Below are 24,904 nucleotides of genomic sequence, written 5' to 3' on the forward strand. Positions count from 1 at the left end.
CCTTGTTGGTGATGAGAGAGAGGCCATAAACCCTAAGGCCACAGTGGGTTGCCACAACAACATCAGGAGTCGTACTCATCCCTGAAAATGAAGAGAAGTAGAGATTACTGACACAGTCTAAGCACCACACTGTAAATACAGCTTGTATTTCATCTGTTGGGCTTCATAAGAGAGGAGTGACTGCAACTTTAAAATCCACAAGTCTCACATACATTATGCTGGATTGCTGTGTTGGTTCTACAAAAATGGCTTTTACAGCTCAGTTTTTACACTTCTCAGTTGGGGAATATTCTAAGATTTGATTTGATTTATATGAGTCCAAAAATCATCAACATTGATAATGACAAAGTAAACCCTATGTCTGATAATCATAAATCAAATATATTTAATTCAGAGATTGAGACTATTGAGCTCCGTTAACAAGTTCAAGATGGAATCAGCATTTTTTCCACAACATCTGATGGAGGACAAACACTTATCTTAGAAATGTGATTAGATTTTCAGTTTGGTGCAGATAGAAAAAGCTGCTGTCATTGAAATGAATGGTTAACCTGTAAATAACAATACAATCACTTGAGAATTAGATGGATTTTGAGTAAAACATATGCATTTTAATAACAGATGTACATATTTAAATAATCTTTTGTAATAACCAACTTGTTTTAGTGTTGAGATTCTGTTATTGATAAACTAGTTTTACACCTGAAATACCCAGTGTACGCCAGGCACTGCAGTCAGTCCTTTATAAAGACTAAACCTCTTTCTACTATTAGCTTTTTTTCTTCCTACAATGACACAAACTTACATAAACTGATTCATATTCTTTTAATTCCTCTGTGGCAAACATCTGGATAATTCAGCAAGCAGGTAAAAGATAAACAATCACAGAAAACACTGGAAGTGAATTATTTACACACGTAACATCAGTTTTTAATTTGTTAATCTTGCTAATGTTTAATTAGTAAGAGTTAAAAACATAGCTGGAAAACTAAAGCCCAGAATGCAACAGTAGATGTAGAAAATCATCATTAATGCATGAAACCCAACCTAAAGACACTGCTTGAAAATGGTAAATCTACCTTTTGTTTTTAAATTCACACACTGGTTCTAACATGAACTAAAATGTACATAACATCCTATTACTGTGTGTACTGCATTGTATGTATTTATTTTCATTTTTTAAACAATTCTTCTAGATGCAGCCAGGCCAGCAGAAAGAGCGGGGGCCAGGGAGCCCCAGGCAACCCCCTCCACGGCCGAGCAACCCCTCAGACACCCCCAAGATCCCAGGCCGAGAGGCAGCCACCGCCCCCCACACACACATCTGAGGAAGCCCCAAGCAGCCGAGCACCCAGCGCATCCCGCCACCGACCCAACCCAAGCACCCAACCACCCGAGGGGAGGGCCCAGAGAGCCCCCCGCCAGAGACCCTAACAGAGGAGCCAAGGCCCCCGCCAGCCATCAACAGAGGGGCCGGGCCCCCACCCGACAGGCCCAGATGTGCGAATTTACCCACCACCCTGTTATGGTGCCTCTCCATTCCCCAATGGAGAGGCACTTCCCTATCCCCTGAGTGAATGTATGTGTTTAGTGAATGTATGAAGTGCTATTAAAAAAGGGTGGATGGAGGGGAGTGGTGCTCCCCATCCAGCCTATGTGTATATATGTGTATGTGGTGCAATAGCTCTGGAGGGTGGAAGTGGTGGTCCCACCCTCCGGGGGAGTGGTGTGTTAAGGTGTAATTAAAATTGGAGGGATTAGTAGGGCAGCCAGAGGTGGGAGTGCCACCCCCGCGCCACTACTTAGTAGCACAGGCGGCGGCCCCATCCACCCCCAGCCCCACCATTCAGCCGCCCAAGGGTTGGGTATGTGAGTGTGGTGCAACAAGTGGGTGAGCCAGACCAGCTGGGAGTGAGTGATATGAAGTGTTTATGAAGGAGGCCTGTCTGGTAGGAGCCCGGCCTGTCCGCACGGCGGGCCACCGGAGAGGGTAGATGGCGCAGTTGGGCACGCGGCACTGTCACCCCAGGTGGAGCCAAGTACCAGCCACATCCCCCGCAGTCCAGGAGGCGACCCCCGCTGCCAGCCGGCCCAGAGCGGCCCGTCCCACCAAAGCAGGCAGCGGCCAAACAGGAGAGAGGCCAGCTCCCACACCAGGGCCAGCACAGGCCCGCACGACACCACGACATAGCACCCTCCACAGGAGGGCGGCCCCGGCCCCCCCGACGAGAGAGTACGCAACCAACCACCCAAGCAGGGCCACCCCGCCAGCCACGGACTGATAGGCAGGCGAACCCATGCTCCCCCAGCCAGGCACCGCAACCCCACACCAATGTCGCCAGCAGAGCCCTCCCCACCCACGGAGACCACCCCCAATCACAACCAGCCACCAGCCCCACCCCGCCCAAGGCGGCGCGGCACCTCGCCGAACCGCGGCCAGTCCCCGGGCAGATGGTGGGGGGGCGCTTAAATTTACATTGTAAAGTGAGACAGTTCATATGTTCAGGATTTCCCCTGATATGAGGAAATATTTAAGTAAATTAATTTCTAGATCTTGACAAGTTTTTAATTATATACTGTAGTAAAATGTGTGTGTGTGTGTGTGTGTGTGTGTGTGTGTGTGTGTGTGTGTGTGTGTGTGTGTGTGTGTGTGTGTGTGTGTGTGTGTGTGTGTGTGTGATGCGTGCGTTCGTACATCTTTGTCTATCACTATTCTCAATGCTTTACTGCTTAATTTTCTCTTACTGAAAGTGTATCAATAGTTCTGTTTTTAGTATAATATTTTGGAGAATTCATGGATGAGTTTGCTGAACCACAGTCAATTGTGAGCCCTGAATAGAATACAACCACAGGAGCAGCTAGCGGTGACTTTAATATTCATGGTGACAATAACATGGATAATACTGTCAAATAACTATGCTTTAAAGGACACTTTTGGTCTTACACAACAGGCTCTTTTGGCACAAGCAGAGGCCAGATCGCACACATGCATTCTGTTACGTCACCTGTCCGATCTGGGCTTCATGATAAACATGGAAAAGATGTTTTCCCCGGAACAGAAAATTATTTCCTGGGGCTGTCCCTGCGCTCGGTGCCTTCACGACACGCCTCTCAATGCAACGATTGAAAGCTTTCAGGGCATGCCTGGCACTTTTCCAACCAGGAAAATCTGATCAGATTATATCTTCGGTTACTCAGGCTGATGGCATCTGCCTTCCTTGTAATCTGCCTCGGTCGCCTCCACATACAGTAAGAGAATTCCAGCTGTGGGTGGCCTCATGCGGGCTGAATCCCGTGCGTCATGGCGCACGGAGAGTGCGGGTCACGCCAGTGTGCCGCTGCTCTGCGCCACTGCCACCCTTTCGGCTTACCTGACGCACGGTGTGCCTATGGGAACCATCACATCCAGGATGGTGATCATGGGTTTATGATGTTACACGTTACAACCTGAAACATAAGTCAAACAAGATCTGGAACTTTTTCTATTTAGTTTTGGAGTGATGGTGATCAGCTGTTTGTTTTTGTTTTGTGCCGTCATGTTATTTGGTTAGAGGACATAAATACTGTGTTAATTGTATGATTGTGTTGATGATTGAAGTAAAGCAAAACACAAAACCTTATGTACTGTACTGGGACAATAAATCTTCTAATCTATTGTGGTATTATTTGTTGGTGTTTGTTGTGTCAGAATTTACTAGCACCTCCTATAAACAATCCGGCCCCCCGGTAATAAATCTCTGGAGCCGCCATTGAAGAGACTTAGCTCTCTATTTCTGTGTATTTTTTATTTTTGTTTAGAGACTGCAACATATGCTCCTCCTATTTCTGTGTTTTAAGAAAATGTACATAAATGACAACATCTGCACAGTTTATGGAAGCCATAGCAATCACACTAACCTAAAGGGCTGGGACAGTTGATAAACTTGATGATAAAGTTGATGAGTTTGATATAAAAGTCTGTAATGTCAAAGATACGTTGGCTCCAATCAAAACTCAGAGAAAAACAAACACAGAAAACACCTTGAAGAAAGACTGAGATAGTGTAGAATTTTAATTTGGATTGTTGAAGAGCTGAGCATAAATGGAGAACAACTAAACTACAAATTAATTTAGACCTACAGGTACAAAATGAGTCTATGTAAATTAAATGGCTTGTTCAAAGCGAAGCAGCAATATTTTTATGAAATTATTGCTAAAAACGTCAACAACTCATTCATTGTTTTCTGTAATTGAAAAGATCACAACCTCCCCTGATCAGATAGCCCTTGAATTACTGTCAGCTGTTAATTTCTATATATTTCAATGAAAAAATACAATCAATAACGTCAAACATCAGAACAAACCCGCAAAATAAAAAACTTGAACAGCTTCAACCACTGAGGGATGAGTCAACTACAATGTTAGAGTTTATTACAGTGAACCTAAAAATAATAGAGGAAACTGTTGAGCAACTAAATTCATCAACGTGTTGCCTTGACACAATACCCTCAAACGTCTTTAAAACTGTTGTAAAGTCAATTGTGAATGATTTGTGTCAGATAATTAACTGCTCATTCTAGTCAGGCACCGTACAGAAATTGTTAAAAGTCACTGCTGTGAAACACTGGATGCCTCTATACTGGCTAACTATAGACCAATCAATAACCTTCCATTCATGGCCAAGATCATTGAGAAGGTTCAGTTCAGGTTTACTAGACATTTGCAGTACAGAAACCATATTGGAAAAAATGTTCATATGTTCAGGAATTCCCCTGATATGAGGAAATATTTAAGTAAAATAATTTCTAGACCTTGACAAGTTTTTAATTATATATTGTAGTAAAATACCACATTGTTAAAATGTAGATACATGTGATTAAATATTTTATATATAGTACTATAAAGAAGTAGGTTTTCAGTTTAAACTGTTTTTTGTAAAACATTCTAAAGAAAACTATTGGGCTCACTCTCACATTGGGGTGTCTGTAACCCCTAAACTAAATGACAATGACACTCATGATCTAACTCACTCATTCATGAGGTAAATATTTTATGTTGAGACACTCTGATTTAATTAAAACCTGAATCTGTATAAAGAAGATACAGAAAGTAAATAAACTGAGTTCTTTCAGTTTCATTATGATGCTTTAAAAAGGAAAGGAATGCACAACAAAACAAATACCTCACATTCATCATCATTCTGTCAGCAGTCACTCCCTCACTGAGTTTTTATAGAGCTAAACAAACAACAACTGTCAAAGACAACTATAATAATGAATGACAAACACACAATCCTTTGAGGAATTAAATATAGCAGAATACAGAGTCTTAAAGTTCTATTAAGGCTCATAATTAAAATGCTATAAAATGAATATGGTGCATAACACAGTGCTTTGTTCAGCACATATATTTTTAACAGGTACATTTAGAAACTTGTAAAAATGGTGAAATATCACTTTGTTGCTCAAAACTGAGTAAACTAATGACCTTATTGAAGAAACTCTCATTCTCTCAGCCACAGCCTTTATGCAGAGCCAGTGGTAGTACCAGCCTGATGGTAGCAGGGAGAAGTTTATTATGTACTGAGTTGTAAAACCATTCGATTTTGCACGTTACACTGCACTATTTTCAAAATGCATCAGATTTTTATGATGAAGTGAAAATTATCTGATACATCAATATATATGATGTAAAAGCTAATGTTGCATTACCTTAAGTTTACTGAAAAAGATAACGATAGTGGCTATGGTTTTACAAAACAAAACTAAACAATTGTGCAATCACATATTTTAGAACAGTAATAATAAAGTAATATTAATAAATGATAAAGACAAAAACAACTCAAAAAGCCAAGAACATTCTAACACACTGACAAAGTCACAATATTCAGTGCAAAATAATTTCTAAATCTTGAAAAAATGTTTTAATCATGTAGTAAAATGTATTTTATTGTTTATTAAATGTTAAGATAGTTCTATAAATGGGATTTCTACCAACAATGTATTTTCAATTATTTTCACTAAAACAAAATGTCATTAATAATAGGTTGTTAAGCCCTGACTTTACTGGTTCGGCCCATTTAATGACAAATAACTAAAATTACTTCAATCATCCACAACTAACCAGCCTCGGTCGCCTCCACATACAGTAAGATAATTCCAGCTGTGGATGGCCTCATACAGGCTGAATCCCGTGCGTCATGGCGCACGGAGAGTGCTGGTCACACCAGTGTGCCGCTGCTCTGCGCCACTGCCACCCTTTCGGCTTACCTGACGCATGGTGTGCCTATGGGCACCATCACATCCAGGATGGTGATCATGGGTTTATGATGTTACACGTTACAACCTGAAACATAAGTCGGACAAGATCTGGAACCTTTTCTACTTAGTTTTGGAGTGATGGTGATCAGCTGTTTGTTTTTGTTTAGTGACGTCATGTTATTTGGTTAGAGGACATAAATACTGTGTTAATTGTATGATTGTTTTGATGATTGAAGTAAAGCAAAACAAAAAACCCTTATGTACTGTACAGTATATTAGCCTGGGATCAATAAATCTTCTAATCTATTGTGGTATTATTTGTTGGTGTTTGTTGTGTCAGAATTTACTAGCACCTCCTATTAACAATCCGGCCCCCCATGGACCCCCCGGTAATAAATCTCTGGAGCCGCCATTGAAGAGACTTAGCTCTCTCTGATCATTTCTGTGTTTCTTTTTCTTTTTATTTAGAGACTGCAACATATGCTCCTCCTATTTCTGTGTTTTAAGAAAATGTACATAAATGACAACATCTGCACAGTTTATGGAAGCCATAGCAATCACACTAACCTAAAGGGCTGGGACAGTTGATAAACTTGATGATAAAGTTGAGTTTGATATAAAAGTCTGTAATGTCAAAGACATGTTGGCTCCAATCAAAACTAAGAGAAAAACAAACACAGAAAACACCTTGAAGGAAGACTGAGATAGTGCAGAATATTAATTTTGATTGTTGAAGAGCTGAGCATAAATGGAGAACAACAAAACTACAAATTAATCTAGACCTACAGATACAAAATGAGTCTACGTAAATTCAATGATGGCTTGTTCAAAGCAAAGCAGCAATATTTTTCTTAAATTATTGCTAAAAACGTCAACAACTCATTCATTGTTTTCTTTAATTGAAAAACTCACAACCTCCCCTGATCAGATAGCCCTTGAAATAGTCAGCTGGTAATTTCTATATATTTCAATGAAAAAATACAATCAATAACGTCAAACATTAGCACCTTCATCAACAGCTTCAACCACTGAGGGACGAATCAACTACAATGTTAGAGTTTATTACAGTGAACCCAAAAATAATAGAGGAAACTGTTGAGCAAATAAATTCATCAACGTGGTGCTTTGACACAATACCCTCAAACTAGATAAATCAGCAACTTTCTATTCATGGCCACGATCATTGAGAAGGTTCAGTTCAGGTTTATTAGACATTTGCAGTACAGAAACCATATTGGAAAAAAATGTTCATATGTTCAGGAATTCCCCTGATATGAGGAAATATTTAAGTAAATTAATTTCTAGACCTTGACAAGTTTTTAATTATATATTGTAGTAAAATACCACATTGTTAAAATGTAGATACATGTGATTAAATATTTTATATGTAGTACTATAAACAAGCAGGTTTTAAGTTTAAACTGTTTTTTGTAAAACATTCTAAAGAAAACTATTTGGTCACTCTCACATTGGGGTGTCTGTAAACCCTAAACTAAATGACAATGACACTCATGATCTAACTCACTCATTCATGAGGTTAATATTTTATGTTGAGGGACTCAGATTTTATTAAAACCTGAATTTGTATAAAGAAGATACAGAAAGTAAATAAACTGAGTTCTTTCAGTTTCATTATGATACTTTAAAAAGGAAAGGAATGCACAACAAAACAAATACCTCACATTCAGCATTATGCTGTCAACAGTCACTCCCTCACTGAGTTTTTATAGAGCTGAACAAACAACAACTGTCAAAGACAACTATAAAAATGTTTCATCAAACACGCAATCCTTTGCAGAATTAAATATGGCAGAATACAGAGTCTTTAAGTTCTATTAAGGCTCATAATTAAAATGATATAAAATGAATATGGTGTATAACACAGTGCTTTGTTCAGCACATATATTTTTAACAGGAACATTTAGAAACTTTTAGGCCAAACTAGTAAAAATGGTGGAGGATCACTTTGTTTCTCAGAACTGAGTAAACTAATGACCTTATTGAAGAAACTCTCATTCTCTCAGCCACAGCCTTTATGCAGAGCCAGTGGTAGTACCAGCCTGATGGTAGCAGGGAGAAGTTTATTATGTACTGAGTTGTAAAACCATTCGATTTTGCACGTTACACTGCACTATTTTCAAAATGCATCAGATTTTTATGATGCAGTGAAAATAATCTGATACATCAATATATGATGTAAAAGCTAATGTTGCATTACCTTAAGTTTACTGAAAAAGATAGAGATAGTGGCTATGGTTTTACAAAACAAAACAATTGTGCAATCACATATTTTAGAACTGTAATAATAAATATTAATTAATGATAAAGACAAAAATAACTCAAAAAGCCAAGAACATTCTAACACACTGACAAAGTCGCAATATTCAATGTAAAATAATTTCTAAATCTTGAAAAAGTTTTTTAATCATGTAGTAAAATACTTTATTGTTCAGATTTAAATACCTGTGATTTAATGTTTTGTAGATCCACTGGGATCAGTACTGTCATCGAGCACCTTTTCATTAATTATTTTTTTTTATTGTTTATTAAATGTTAAGATAGTTCTATAAATGAGATTTCTACCCACAATGTATTTTCAATTATTTGCACTAAAACAAAATGTTATTAATAATAGGTTATTAAGCCCTGACTTTACTGGTTCGGCCCATTTAATAACAACGAACTAAAATTACTTTTACAGCCTTGATGTCAATCAATCATCCACAACTTAAAGAATGTATTATTTTCATTAATTCCTCACAACCTCAATCTGTATAAAGAAAATACAAAATGAAAATTAATAATTTTTTAGAATTGCTTTCAGTTTCAGTCTGAGGCCAAATATTAAGGAATAAGAATGTACAACAAAACAAAGACCTCACCTTCAGCATCATTCTGTCAGCAGTCACTCCCTCACTGTGTTTTTATAGAGCTGAACAAACAACAACTGACAAAGACAACTATGATAATTGCAAACAAGGCTGTAACTTTGCAAAATAAGGTAAAAACATATAAAATTGATCCAAACAAAGACAAATAATTTAGTTTGTACTAATAAAACACATTTTGTATCAATATGTTGGAGCAAATACAGCACAATGACAGCAGCACCAACCTGAAATGTGAGGACCTCTTTTCACAAAAACAGGCTTTCTATGAGTCACTGATATAAGTGAACTGAAGTCAAAAGGCTTAGCTTGATGTTTCTGTAGATACTGCAAAAGACTGAGTAGAAATACATTTAATACATAAACGGAATGTTGTTTCCTCTAATTCTGTAGTTCAAAGTTATATAAACAGAATAAAGGAACTGAGGAGAAATAAGTAACAAACTGGAATGAGATTTAAACATCTAGCAAGATCTATAGATAGCAAGCAATCAGAATAATAAATAAATCAATAAAACCAATAGATTTCACTACAATGGCTCTCAAAATGAAGAAATTACAGCAAAGTTGAAACAACACCAGACAAGATACATACATTGATCAAAAACAATGAGTCAAAAACAATAATTATACTAACATAAGATATAAATATGTACAGTATATAAATATACATGAAAATATAAACATACAGGTATTTACAAGTACAGCCAATGATGTACAAACTGCGGTCTGAACGCAAACCGATCCAAATCAAGGAGATAAAATGATCAGTTGTTCTTCATCTAGTCCAGCAGTCTACGATAAAAAAGCAGACATGCTTTGCTCAACCTGTTCATGGTGGCATTTTTTGAAGATTGCCTTCACATTTTCATAGTTTCTGGAGATGTAATCTGTCCATATACAGAGACAATATGAAAACAACTAACTTTTAGTTGATTGAAGTGAAGCATGAAATTTAGAAAACTTTATTGAAACCCTATGAGGCTTAGGGACTAGTTATTGACTTTTAACTGATTAACCATTATGGTTATTTATCGTCTAGTCCTGGGGTCTTTAAAGTATGGGAGTATGAGCCCTATTGAAGATAACTTCAATAGGGCTCAAAACATACAAAACATACAAAATATACAAAAGGTTAAACTTTGATATTTTTATGAACCTAATACATGGTGAACAAAAGAAAGCCAGGGAAGGATGATGTTTTTACAAAGAGGACAACTGTCTATCTACTCATTATTTACTATCAAAGGAGAGCACACAATAAATCAACCTCAGACCTGATCATCGTATATAGTTTTTTTTTTTTTTTTTTTTTAAATCTACCTTATGACAGTATTGGCTGACAGCTGGGTCTGACATTTGTCTCCACCCACACAGGAATATATTTATTACATGCAACTTCAGTCACACAGTTGATTATTGTCTCAAACAACCAGAACATTGTTTTATAATATAGAGTCAACCAGAAACCTCTACAATGAAAGGACCACTGACCACAGAGGGATTCTCTCTTTAAGGTACGTTTTTAGATATTTTAATGTAGGGCTTTTGAGATGTAAAACAGGATATTTTAGAGCCAAGGATGAATTCTTTATATTCAAAACATAGACCTAGATCTTAAGTTTCTCTGATATCTTATCTCAAAACATTTCTACTCATGAAAGTCTGTGTGTGTGTGTGTGTGTGTGCATCTTTGTTTATCACTATTCTCAATGCTATACTGTTTAATTTTCAGACCCTCCAGGAAATTGTGATGCTGCAATTGCAACTTTTAATGCAAATTCAGCTAATCCTCACAAATTCTTTGCAGCCCTGAAATTTGGTCCAATCACCACAATATTTACACTATTTTGACCAGTCTGACCAAGCCCACAGTATATCAGGTGTTGCAACAAATTCCGTGACACAACAAAAATGTTTTGGGTGTTTTCACATGAACGGGTGTGTTTAATTATCACCTGGCCGCTCGAGAAGGACTCTTAAATAAAACAATCTTATTAAATCTCTACTATTACATTAGATCTTTGATGGATTTTGCAACTAAAATCACTACAGAAACACAAACACGGAGACAAAAATATCCAACTTTGAAAATGTTTAAAATCTCAGTCAACTGAGATGAGCGATCTAGTCACAGGTTGGAAAAAAAGCTAAAACTCTGCTCTGCTGTCTGAATGGGAAACAAACACTGAGGATAATCTAACTCATGGAGGTGAAAGAGCGTGGTTGTTTCTATACAATTCTCCATACTGCAGCTTTAAAGTGCCCAGGATTGATACATTTATATAATAAATTAATTGTGTTTTTTTTATTTTCATACAATGTGTTAATGTGTTTGTGTAACTTGTTGTATTTAAGTTTCTTTAATGGATCAGGACATTTTGAATTTCTGCAACCTTACAATGAAATAAAATAGTAATTGCTAATCTCCTGCTATGTTCAAAAAAAGCAGTCTGAAATGCTGAATAGAACAAAATAAAGACGACGATCTACAAACACAACAATGGTAAACAAACAACAACTTTTTTTTAATCATAAATGTACATTCTGTTTTTTTTTTTTTTAATTATGAAACACCTTTCCCTCCTCTCTCCGTTTTTTCTCTTTTTTTACAAAGGAATTAGAAGTTGATTTTTCCTCAGGCCTTGTGCCATGGATCTGCGATAAGGTGTTTGGAGGACGAGGACCCAAGCACAGAGGTAAGGAGGAGGCAGACTGGCAAGGCAGGAGTTGTGTCTGAAGTAATTAGAAAAAACGAAATCCGTAAATGCTCAGAGAAAACCCAAACCTATCAGGGCCACCACTCCCACAGGTAGTACACACCCTGTGCGTACAGCATCATCTTCCATGGGGGCAGGGCCAGCATACACAGTTTTGCCGCTCTCGGCAAAAAATCATGATGCATCCCTCTATTTGCAGTGTATCATGATACCAACACCACACAGATATCAATATGCAATATGCAGGCATTTTAGCAATATATTATGCAAATTGTTGTGATGCGGGGGACTTGTTGGTGGACATGACAATGTACAATGGTCCAACAACAATCTAGGCTTTCCACATTTGTTGCCAGAATGGCCTAATAAATTACCCACCCCTTCCATTCTCCCACCCTAACTCCCTCTTCCCTCTTTCTTTCCTCCTCACCAAGATTTAACACTGCTCTCTCTTTTATATTCTCCATTTAATAAAGGTCTTTTTAGCCTCCCTTAGGGAGGGCTGGTGATGGTCACGATAATGCAATAAAATGAATGTTTATTTCATTGCAATAATAAAACATGCAAAAAAAATCTTGGATATATATGAAAAAATGTATTTTAAAAATCTAGTTATTTTTGATCCAGATTACACTTTTTGAAGAACTGGTGCAGACTATTCAACGGGCTTTAATTATAATTTTTTCTCTTATGTTCAGATAAGGATGAAGGTTCAAAGGCCCAATTCCATGCTACAACAGAGGTAAACAGCTTCTTGAAACATGTTACAAAATGTTACCAGTTTTCTCACTGTATAAAAGGTAATTTTGTGTCACATCTCTGAAGGGAGTCAGCGCTGGAGATTCCTCTGCAAATCTTCATGTTGAAGACCCAAATAATCCTCTTTTACCTCCATCTTCTACCAGTGATGCTGACAGTCAAGTCATTGCAACAGATGTTAAAGGTCAGCTTGGTTTTATTCAGATTAAACATGAAGAAATGTCTACATTTATTTTGTTAAATATTTGGTTTCTTATCAAGTGAAACACAGCAGGCTGTGTAATTCATTACCTGATCTGATTAGCTCCTGATACTAAGCAGATTGTATATTCTAACTGATGTATTACTATCCAAAATGTCAGTTTTCTATGTGGTGTAGTTCCTGAGATATTGGAAGCTGGAAATGGAAGAAAAATTAGATAATCGACACACCTCCTCAGTAAATTGGTCTTATCTCAAAAATTATCATCCGATCAAACAAAAAATGTTCAGTGTGCCTAAGACATGGATCGACCCCTTTGCGATAGATGTTTTTATTACGTCCGGCACAGAATTCATCACCTATCCATAATGGTAGTCACAGAAAAGTGTTGTGACAAATTCTGTAACAAGTGAAATTTCAAGTGAAATTTCTATCTACATCTTATGCTTAGATTCATATGAGCATTAAGGGCAACCATTTTTGACTTTTACTTCTCTAGAAATCAATCATTGTGTACTTCGGACATATTGTTTGCAAACTGACAGTTCATCTGACGTCACAGAATGCTGAAAATTACGATAGTAAAGTAAAAAAAGATTACAAACAGAGCAGGCATTGTTGGTCACATTTATTACAGGGTATCAGGATTATATTTTTTTTTCATTGAATGAGAAGACTCTGTGCTTTATAGAAGCACACAGTCAAAAACATCACCGCTGAAACGGGCTGCTTCACATGGAGCAGTGAGGTTCCGCATTAGGGTAGTGAATTAATGCTCACTGTGGGCTGTGATTGGGGGAAACTCTCTTCCTTCCTCTTTGCTTTTATAGGAGGGGCGGGGCCAACAGTGAAAGTTGGTGATGCGCGATGGTCACAATTATTCATCTCAGCCAATAGCAAAATTCAACACTGAGAGGGCAGTGACTGGCATTTTACAACAAAATACGCTAAATTAAAATACTTTTAGTAAATGTGAAAATTGGGACAAGGATTAATAAACAGCACTACTTAATACCCAAATGTATCAGAAAAAAGTCGGTTTGGGGTATAGTTACTCTTCAAGTAGAAGAAACAGTTAAAATATATATATTATAACCTCATATTTTTTTATTTTCTTCATTTTTAGAGACAAACCTGATGACCGTTATGAAGGATCTTGGTTTGGAAAAGCACAGCAAAGAGAAGCTATCACTCAGCAAAATACTTCAAATTGATGACAAGACATTAAACGAAGAACCAGAGAAAAGTAAATCAGACCTTCCATGGTATTTTATGAAAAAATTAATGATGGTTAATGTGACAGCAAGGAATATAAAACATGTGAAACAGTTAAGATCCAACAGTGATGATGCTTCAGAGACCACAGACAATGATTTTGAAGACATGCTTGAAATCTCTAATTCAGAAGACATGGTGAATCCTCTAGATGTGATCACTGCTCTCTTTCTGTGTTCTGATGGGTTTGTTCAGCAGCAAATGGCACAAAAAATGTCAATGTGTCAGTTTTCTGTGCCTCTGCTGCTTCCCAGTTGTGACAGTCAACAGTGCACATTGATGCTGTGGGCTATGAGAGACATTGTAAAGCAGTATAGACCTGAAGCTCTTTCAGAGTCCAAGGGTTTCACTGAAGAAAGAATAGTCCTCTCTAATCTACCAATGATCTCCTTTGTGAGACTGGGTGAGTGCTCCCTGTCAAAGTCAGAGACCCTGAACAAGCTGCTGAGTAACTCACAGCAGTACCACAACATATTTGTTCACCACAACATGGAATGTGGTGACAGTCCACGAAGAATATCAAACGGGTTGACTGAAATTATTTGGTACCTTCCTTGTGGCAACAAAAACATTGATGTTTTCAGTCAACCAGTGGCTGTGGCAAACCTTCGTGGAGACATTGAATCTTTTGAAAAACAGTTTGCATTCTTGTGTCAAACATCTGCAGCAGTTTTTGTGTTTCTTGACAAGTTAGATGGAAAATGTAATCTGCTGTCAACCCAAACCAACAAGGACCAGATTTTTTTGGTGGTTAACAATACAAACAAACAGATTAATGTCAGCGCTCTGAAGGAAGTGTCAAGGAAGTTAGGTCTGACTAAAAACAACATCATCATTCGGAACAAAGATGTAAATGATGTAGGTTTTGTTGATTTTTTGAGGGCAGCAGTCAGTGATGTGATTTCCAAGACAAAGAGAAAGATGAGTATTGAGCAGATGGCTGACAATGCCCATAAACTGGGAATCTGGGTCGATGAAGACTCTCCTGAGTGTCAAAGAGCAAAAAAACATGCTGATGCCATCACTTCAGAGATTCAAGACCCTTTGACATTCAAAGAACAGCAGCTTCCATTACAAGGCCAAATATGGAAGGAACTGACAAGTCTCGAGAAAGAAGAGTTTCGCCTTCAAAAGCTTGGATCTGAAAACATAGAAAAGTATAAAAGTGACCTGAAGGAAAAGAAAGAAAAACTTCGACAAAAACAAAACTCCATTAACATGTCAAATACTTTGAGTTGCTTTATCAATGCATTATCGTTGCAGCAAAAAGAAAGGAGCTACTTTCTGAAGTGGATGAGGATGAACCTTGATAATATGTCTCGCATTAAACTGTCTGGACTCAGGAAACTCTACAAAGAAAAATGGAAGAGCTCCGAGAACAGAGAGGAGATTAAAAAACTTGACCGAAATCTGACCAACAGTTCACTGGGGACTGAACACTTTTTTCGTGAAATGGGTCAAATCTACGAAGCTTCACGGTTCCTTCCAGAAACAGATCTATCCAGACAACAACTGAATCATTTACCTGAACTGTGTGCACAGTTGTTACTGGATGGATTTCCTCTTGAACTTGTGGATGGAGATGCATCCAACATACCCCTTCAATGGGTCAGTGATGTTCTCTCTCAGCTTAATGAAATGGTTTCTCCCAAAAACAAGATCCTCGTGGTCACAGTACTTGGAGTTCAGAGCACAGGCAAGTCCACTCTCCTTAACACCATGTTTGGAGTGCAGTTTGCAGTCAGCAGTGGTCGATGCACTCGAGGAGCCTTCATGTTGCTCATCAAAGTCCATGAAGAGTTTAAAAAAGTCTTAGCGTGTGACTTCATTGTGATCATTGACACTGAGGGCCTAAAGTCACCTGAGCATGCACAACTAGACAATAGCTATGAGCACGACAATGAGCTTGCAACACTTGTTGTGGGGCTCAGTGATTTAACCATTGTAAACATTGCAATGGAGAATTTAACTGAAATGAAGGATATTCTTCAAATGGTGGTGCATGCATTTCTCAGGATGAGTGAAGTGGGAAAAAAGCCTAAATGTCACTTTGTTCACCAGAACGTGTCTGATGTGTCAGCCCATGAGAAGAACTTACGAGACCGGAAATTGCTCCTACAACAGCTGAATGAGATGACCCAGGCAGCAGCTAGAATGGAAAAGAAAGAAGAATACAAAAGCTTCACTGATGTGATGGAGTACAATCCAGACACTGGGAACTGCTACATTCCTGGACTCTGGAATGGAAACCCACCAATGTCTCCAGTCAATGCAGGGTACAGTGAAGCTGTATATGAGCTAAAGAAAAACATAATTCAACTCCTGGGAATGTGCAATTATTCAAAGAATGATATCGTAGACTTCAAGGAGTGGATAAAAAGCTTGTGGAATGCAGTAAAGCATGAAAACTTCATCTTTAGCTTCAGAAACAGCCTTGTAGCCGACGCCTACATGAAACTTTGTACAGAGTTCAACAAATGGGAATGGGAGTTCAAAAAGGAAATGTACATCTGGGGCACAAATGCAGAGACCAAAATATCCAACTTTGGAAATGTTGATTCAGAAGGCCAAACATCTGGGATGGATGAATTACTCTCAATATTAAAAACTGAAACTATCACAGTGCTGTGCCAATGGGAGGAAAAACTTCTGGAGAACCTAACACAGTACTTCACTCAAACTGAGGGTCATGTCCACCTGGTGGAAGGACACAGAGCAGAATTTGAAAACAGTGCTAAGAGTCTTAGACGAGAATTGCTAAACTCTGTCCTTTATCAGCTCTCAGCAGCAGCAAACATCAGACAGGGAATGGTGGAAATTGACCGAATTAAGGAAAACCACACCAAAGTAATTGAAAAAGCAGTGTGTGCACTGATTGATGAATGTCAAAAGGAAAAACACAACATGACTGATCAACGACTGGACAAAGAATTTGACAAAATGTGGAAAGAAACTTTAGAAAAAATAAAATTTTCTGAACTGAAACCCACAGATATTTTTACCAAGGTATCCCATTGCCTCAGAAATAATATTTCACACAAAGGCCATGCAAATGCACTGCTGAGTCAGAAAAAACTTGAAGATTGTGGGCTGAAACCATTCAAATACAAACCTGAAGTTACTTGGTGGAACATTGCAGATAAAGTAAAGACATTGATAAATGCACAAGACAAAATATATTTACAACAGAGAGCAGACAGCATCATTGAAGCTTGCACAACGTTTATAAATGACAAAATGGCCAAAAAAAGTGACTACCACGATGCCTACATTCAGGAGATATTGAACATCATTGATGAACGTTTACAAAATGTCAAAGATGTTAAGACAGACATTGTGTTTGAAGTTTATCTGAAACAGTACATCTGTGGATTTGCAGCCAGAAAATTTCAGGAACTGCATCTGTGTTTTCTTCAAACCAATGATCCATACAGATGTTTGATAAAAAACAAGGAAAAATTTTGTGCAGATTTCAAAGACGTCTTCCATAAACGGGACCAGTGTCAGAAGAAGGCTGAAGAGTTTGCAAATCAGTGTCTGAAGCCTGCTGTGGAAGACCGTGTCAATCGTGATCTGGGCCTCAATATCACTGATGAGATGCTGAAATGTCAGGAGTTTAGCACACGAATCAACTTTCAGTATTCAATTTTACTGGATTTGCTTTCAAAGAGAAATTTTCAAGACTATTTGAAGTACACCGAACAATATGAAAGCTATACCAAGACCTGGATTCTCCAACAAATAGAGAAACATTTTTCAAGCAGTTCCAAACTTTTGGAGTTTGAGGAGCGAGTTCTTGCAACAAGCATCAACACCATCGATGATGCCATTCAAATGTCCTTAAACAAAAAAAAAGAAAACTTGAAGTCATTTGTTGATGATATGTGTCATGAACTTGCAGCTAAACTGGTCATTCCCCAAGATGCTCTTGGTGTTTTTATGATCCTGAATAATGCAAATCAGGAACAATTTGCAGATTCACTCACAAAGTGTTTGAAGGACATAAAACAAGATTTGAAGGACAAGTTCCAAAACACAAACATTCAAACTAAGCTAAAGAATCTTCACATGAAGCCCCAGAATGAGCTTTTCACCAGAGTGATTGGATGTGGTCAACAGTGTCCGTTCTGTAAAATGCCCTGTGATGCAGGAGGAAAAGCTCACACTAAACACTGGGCATCTTTGCATCGGCCAGAAGGTCTGGGTAGATACAGATGGAATGAAACAAAGAAACTTGTCATTGACATCTGCTCTTCTTTGGTGTTCAGTAATACAAGATTCTGTTGCCATCAAACAAATAACCAATGGCACCCTTACAAGGACTACAAGCAGATTTTCCCAGACTGGAAAATTTCTCCTGATGTGAGTCTGGAGGCATCAGACTACTGGAAATATGTCATGACAAAGTACAATCAAGACTTTGCTACGGCATATGATGCAGAGCCTGCTGAAATTCCAAATTCCTGGAAAAGTATTTCATACAAACAGGCAGAAAAAAGCCTTAAAGAGTCATTTAGACTCTGAGCTCTACCACTTTAAGGTGTGTCTGGTTTGGTAGACAAAGTAGTCCAAGATTTTGAAAATGTCAACTTATTCATTTACAAATATATTTGGTTACATTTTATAAAAGCTTCCCACACAAGAAAAAGACTATTAGTAAAACTGTAGTGATGGTCTTGATTTGAAATTAAACTAAACTGAGAATTGTCAATAAGCTATTTGATTTTTAATATTTGTTATCTTTGATTTCCACTTTTGATCATCTTTATTTTGTAATCAGCACTGTTTCACATGTTATGTATCTTATATTTACAATCCTATTGCTCATGAATCTTCACCTTGTTGGGGCAGAATAATTAGTTATGCTTAATAATATAATTACTTATATATTTTAATCCTTAAGCCTTGGGGTGTAACTTTCCATTGTGTGATTTTCATGTCTTAAACCTTGCTGGGTCAAACTGCCTTGTCAAAAGCACACAATATCTCCCCAAAACAATAAACGCACAAGGACGCATAGGCACTCTGTGTGCGTACTCACATGCTCACACAGTCACATGTCACATAGCACACCCCATACACATTCATTCACACACACAAACACAAACGCACACTCCTCCGTCTCTAAGACAACCGACAGATAACAGAACTGGTTGTTTAGACCCAAAAGAACAAACTGTCTTTCTTTTTTTCACCCTCTGTCCTCACCTCCTCCCTCTGCCTCTGCCTCAATCTCGGGGGGGGAGGAGGGAGGGGGGAACTAAGGGGAGATATACGGGGCTTTAATATTGTGTCTCGTCACTCTGTCTTTGGATCGCCTGGCCAGGGGGTCACCATTTTTGTTTCCACTTTGTATTATTTTATTTAGTTTAGAATAAACTATTTTTTATATAAAATCATCAATGCTTCTCCTGGACTCCATCATTCAACCAGAGCAATGAATCATGTCTTCAAATGAGGTCAACCGTAAATTCAGCCGTAACAACCTGTAAACATTTTTTAATTTGTTGACTTAGAACAGATGGATTTTTTTGGTGTTGTTTGAGTTTGTGTTTAATGTTTGCGTAATTCAATGTAACGTCATTATAATGAGCATGCAGTTCATTGATTAGCTATTCAATAAAATATATCTTCATTGATTACAATTGTGTTTTTTTCCCCCAATCCTCCATCATACTTATAACCTGCCTAACCATGTAATGTCACAAGAATCTGCAGGTGCCAATCCCTACACAGGATGGTTCTTTAAATAAGTTTAGTTTATATCATTTTTAACAATTATATGCACTAACATTAGTTTAGAAAATACAAAACTTGTCTTTTCTTTAATTCTTTAAAAGCCAAAGTTCAATCAACCATGCATTACTCATTTTTACAAGTAATTATTTAAGTAATTAATATTGAAAATGTTTTGGCACAGTTTAAAAGAGAATATTTATGGTGTGAAAAGGAAATCATTCAAAGAGTCCACAAATATGCTTTAAGAGTGATTTAGACAAAAAAAATCCATTCAGCACCAAACCACCTCCAATTATCTTAAAGTATATTAACAATGAATTAGTGTCTGTGAACAACACACAAGGTAAAATATGTGTTTGTGGTTTAAGAGAGGCAGTGATGCATTTGTTTTGATCATTAATTATTTAACATTTACTTTCCATTTGCTAGAAATTTGTTTGTATGAAATAAGTGTAAACATTATTCTGCTTGTTCATGAATTACAATGAGAAATTAATTCATTTAAGTCTATAAATTTACAAAAAGCTATTTTAAAATACAAGTGTTTTTATTCATGACATATATACTATACTGAAGCATTAATAGAAAATATTTTTTTTAAAAAAGTGGATTTGTTAATGACAGCCGTCTCTGAATAGTTTTCACTTTGCTCACTGACATGATAAAGAAGAGCTCTGTGGCTGTTAGAGTTAAATCCCAAAATTCACAAATTATAACCCAACAATTTAATTCTGCTGCTGTACAAAACCAAAATTTCCCTCTGAAGTCTTAGAAAACATCTCCTCCACATCTTTATCAGCTTTTGTTTAATTCAATAGAATGTAATTATGTTTAATATTTTTTGTGGAAAAATTGCTAACTTTACCATGACAGAATAAATAAAAAGATTGAAAAATGATTAATCTCTGAAACTTTGACTTATGTAATAGAGTAGATTAATGACCTTTTTATTCTGATTGATACTCTGAATATTTATATGTGATGTAATGAGGACTTCTTTTTCTAGTTGATGGAACTACCCTTCATATAGACATGTTGCTTGGAGGATCTCCTCTACCTAATGTTCCCTGCAGAGCAGAAACAGACAGTGATGACAGCAGTGAAAACCCTTCTCTGCTGGACTAAACAATAATATAATAAGTGACTGATGTTTTTCATATTTGGGGGATTTGATTAAATTAAGTAAAGAAATTCTCTGATATGATGGTCTTAGAGTAAAGTTAGAGCCAACAGATTTCATCAGAAACAATATGCACAGGTAACCTGTACAGAGCATCTAGAACCATGAACAAAGACAGGAGAATTAGATGGATTTTGTGTTTCAGAAGATAAAAAGTACAGTTCACATTTCATTACAAATACATTGTGAGTGTTGTGTATTAGCCTCATAATGTGGAAGTTTGACAATAATAATACATTTGTTTTACATCACAATTTACCAAAATCCAAAGATCCCTAAATGAGTGCAACACCTGAAACACACAGCAAACATCAGGCACTGCTATCAACCCTTTTTAAGAGCACTTTGTTTCCTTCATTGGCTTTTTTGTACAAACTATGTATAACAAGAAAGCAAAGCTCAAGTACTATTTGCTGATAAAAAGTTTATTCATTCAAAAACATACTATATTATTCATTACAACTCCACACATGCATGACAAGCTGAGAATAAACTGGCAGTTACAACAAACACTTCCATAGATAAGCCCTTTACTCAAAATATAGAACAATTATACACCATAAACATTGTGTTGAGCAGTACAGAGCAACATGCAATACAAACTAAAGCCCACAATAGAGGCGTTAACAATAAAAATATCATTAAAATTAAAACTACAAACACAAAACAATGAAAAATCTTAAATGTGGACTATTAAATATCAGTTCACCTGTAAACCTCTGCACTTCACACGGTTACTATTAAACAGTGTTTGTGGTGTTCTGGTGTTGCCGTCTGAAACCGTTTGAGCTCCACCCTGTAAAGCAACAAACACTTGTCCAGGAAGTGGCATCACATACTGTATATAGTCTGACACGCTCAATTAAGACCCACACATGTATACACTCATAAAATGGCCATTACAATCAACACTTCATTTCTCTTTAATTTATGCCATTGTTTCATTTCTAAATGATCACTTCTGAAACATTTCATTGGGAATCATCATGTTCTCTTTTATTAACCAAAGAACGTTCTTACAATAGAACAATTACTCAAGGTTTTATAAAACTCCACTTAAACAATTTTCTCCATGTTTCAGTGAAAATATACATTTATAGTTAATTTAATACAAAAACATCAAGTGCAGCAGTATTCATCAACTATTAAGGCTCTGACTACATGTGTATTTATCTGTGTGAGTTTGAAACCTGGTAAATCAGATTTTAGATGGACTTAACTGGTGTCTAGTGCTGCTGTTGAACAGGCCTGAGGGAACCTCACATGGTCCATGTGGGCTACCTGGGGCCCACGGACACCGTGTTGGGGACCAGGGGTTTAAGTGCACACTGACCATTACCTGTTTTTCATTTTAAATGTATTTTTTATTTTGACACTTCAATGCACAAAACTCAAAAGGAGACCAACAATGAACGCTCATATTCTGTAATGAGCAATGAACCCAAAATTAATAGTAACAGAATATAAAAAAAATTCCAAAAATAAATGCAAGTGTTATGGCAATTATTATATTCATCATCATATCGTCAAATGTATGTTCATGTGTACAATTTGTCATGTTTTAATACATGATGACTCCATTACACTTTTGAACAGCTGAATCATGATTAAACAGTACAGATCGTACTCAGTGCAACACAGAATTTTTGCCAAGGCCAGAGTCTCTGCTCACATGCAGATACACACACACACTATCAAGGAGATAAGAGTGGCGCCAGATCTTCCTCATAACATATACGTCTTCATCATCCTCAAATCTTTCCACTATTGGGCATCTGACTCTCCCCTCCTCCTTACCCCAGAGTGGAACTTTGCTGTTATCTATATAAAAGCTTAAGCTTTGAAACTGTTAGTCAGAGCGTTGGAACGGGTCTTGAACGGGTTTTGCATTTTTGCTTTGCCACCAGCCTTTGTCTTTCATTCTTTCAGGATGGGAGCTTCTTCTTTACTCCTTTTTATTTTATCTTATAATAAATCTTTTTTATAAAACCATCAATGCTCCGACTGGACTCCATCATTCAACCAGAGCAATAAATCATGTCTCCAAATGAGGTCAACCGCAAATTCAGCCGTAACACAAGTAAAAAGTAAAGCCATTTACTCTTCATATCAGGATATAAGGCAGTGGTTCTCAATCTTCTCCAAATCGTGACTCAAATATTACATTAAATATTTCTGGCGACCTTGGAGATTTGTTGTGTGCATTATTCTACTCTGTATTTGTGACAAAATGCACCAGCTCAGATGTTCTTATACTGCATTTTATTTTTACGAGATTTATTTTTGAGAAAGTGAAAGTTTAGAATACAGTTGTGTTTTAATTTGAAAAAGAACATTTAGGCTTTTTAAGCATTCTGCCTCTGCACTGTATTTTTTTTTTTTTAATTTGCAAAATAGATAAAATAGAAACTTTAGTTTATTGGTCTTCTACTTGTTCCAGAATAAATTTCTCTTATTGTTAAAGTAGTGCATGTGCCATTTTTTTAATGTTAAGTATCTTCAATTTAAAAAAAAAAAAAATGTTTTAAATTTTCTTGCATTTAACAAGTGTTGTATGTTTTTCTGCTGTCATGGCAAATTTTATATTCATCATCATATCCTCAAATGTATGTTCATGTGTACAATTTGTCATGTTTTAATACATGACGACTCCATTAATCTTTACACTTTTGAACAGCTGAATCATGATTAAACAGTACAGATCGTATTATTCTCAGTGCAGCACAGTCTCTGCCAAGGACATACACTGACGTACACACTTATCAAGACAGATAAAGACTGGAGCCAAACCTTCTCATAACATCTTCATCATCCTCCAACATTGCCACTATGGGCATCTGACTCCCTCCCTTTTGTCTCTCACTGTTGGGACCTTTTCTTATCTGTATAAAAAGCTTAAGCTTTGAAACTGTTGGGGCGGGGCGCGGCACTTCCTTTGGACGTCCGCCTGGACGGACGCTAATTTTGTTTCACTTTGTTCCACTTTGTATTCTTTTATTTAGTTTAGAATAAAATCATTTTTTATTAAATCATCAATGCTTCTCCTGGATTCTATCATTCAACCAGAGCAATGAATCATGTCTCAAATGAGGTCAACCGTAAATTCTGCCGTAACAATTGGCGTCACGAACAGGATCATCTTCTGTCCACCCCTCGGACAGAGACTGGAGCACGAACCATCGGTTGAACCTCAAACACCAATTCGGACTAAGGTAAAGCTGCCTTTATAAATATATATATATATGTAAATTTTCATTTACATATATATATATTCGCTCTGTGTTGATTTTTTTTTGGAACCAGTCAAGCATTGTATTGATTTTCAGCTTTGAGCTTTGATTTTGATCCTCAGCTGTTCTGTGTTTTGACGCAGTGAATAGCCATGAGAAAGGCTCAAATGGTTGAGGTTCTGTGCTTTTTAATGCTGTAGGTTCTCTCTGGTTTTCTTCGGGCTCGGATATTTTGTTTAGGTCATTATTTACTTTGGTTTTGTTCGGACTCCCACAGACAGCCTGTGAGGTCCTGACCATAGATAGACGGGCAACCAAAGTTTCCAAAACATCCCAGCGGTGCCATGATCTGAGTTCACCTCTGTACCGAAAGCAAAATAGATTAAAACCCCGAACCTAACCTAAATTGTGTTTCTGTGAATCAAACAGATGAACAACCCAATAAACAAATAATATATGCATACGCATATACAATCTTGGTATGATGTGAACTCAGATCATGCTTTCAGGCGAGTTTTACTTTTTTTTATCTTTGTTTTTATTTTGTTTAAACGTGGAATCAGATTTCTCCCTTTGGCTTGGCTTTAATGCTTTCATTTGACGAGTGTCAGCTTTTGAGAAAGGGAGAGAAATACAGAGAGCCAAACACACACACGTCGCTGCTGTGTTTTT

General features: G+C 37.1%; 1 protein-coding gene across 1 annotated transcript in view; it reads left to right on the plus strand.

The window, feature by feature from the left end:
- LOC114480636 (interferon-induced very large GTPase 1-like) overlaps positions 1 to 24,904 on the plus strand; it is a 691,281-nt gene that overhangs the window by 518,242 nt on the left and 148,135 nt on the right. Inside the window, exons 35-36 of the mRNA XM_028474951.1 lie at positions 12,546 to 12,589; positions 12,673 to 12,790. Coding sequence (XP_028330752.1) covers positions 12,546 to 12,589; positions 12,673 to 12,790 — 162 coding nt within the window. The remainder of the gene's footprint in view (positions 1 to 12,545; positions 12,590 to 12,672; positions 12,791 to 24,904) is intronic.

This window comes from Gouania willdenowi, chromosome 18, assembly GCF_900634775.1.
Source record: "Gouania willdenowi chromosome 18, fGouWil2.1, whole genome shotgun sequence".
In the NCBI taxonomy this organism is placed as follows: Eukaryota; Metazoa; Chordata; class Actinopteri; order Blenniiformes; family Gobiesocidae; genus Gouania; species Gouania willdenowi.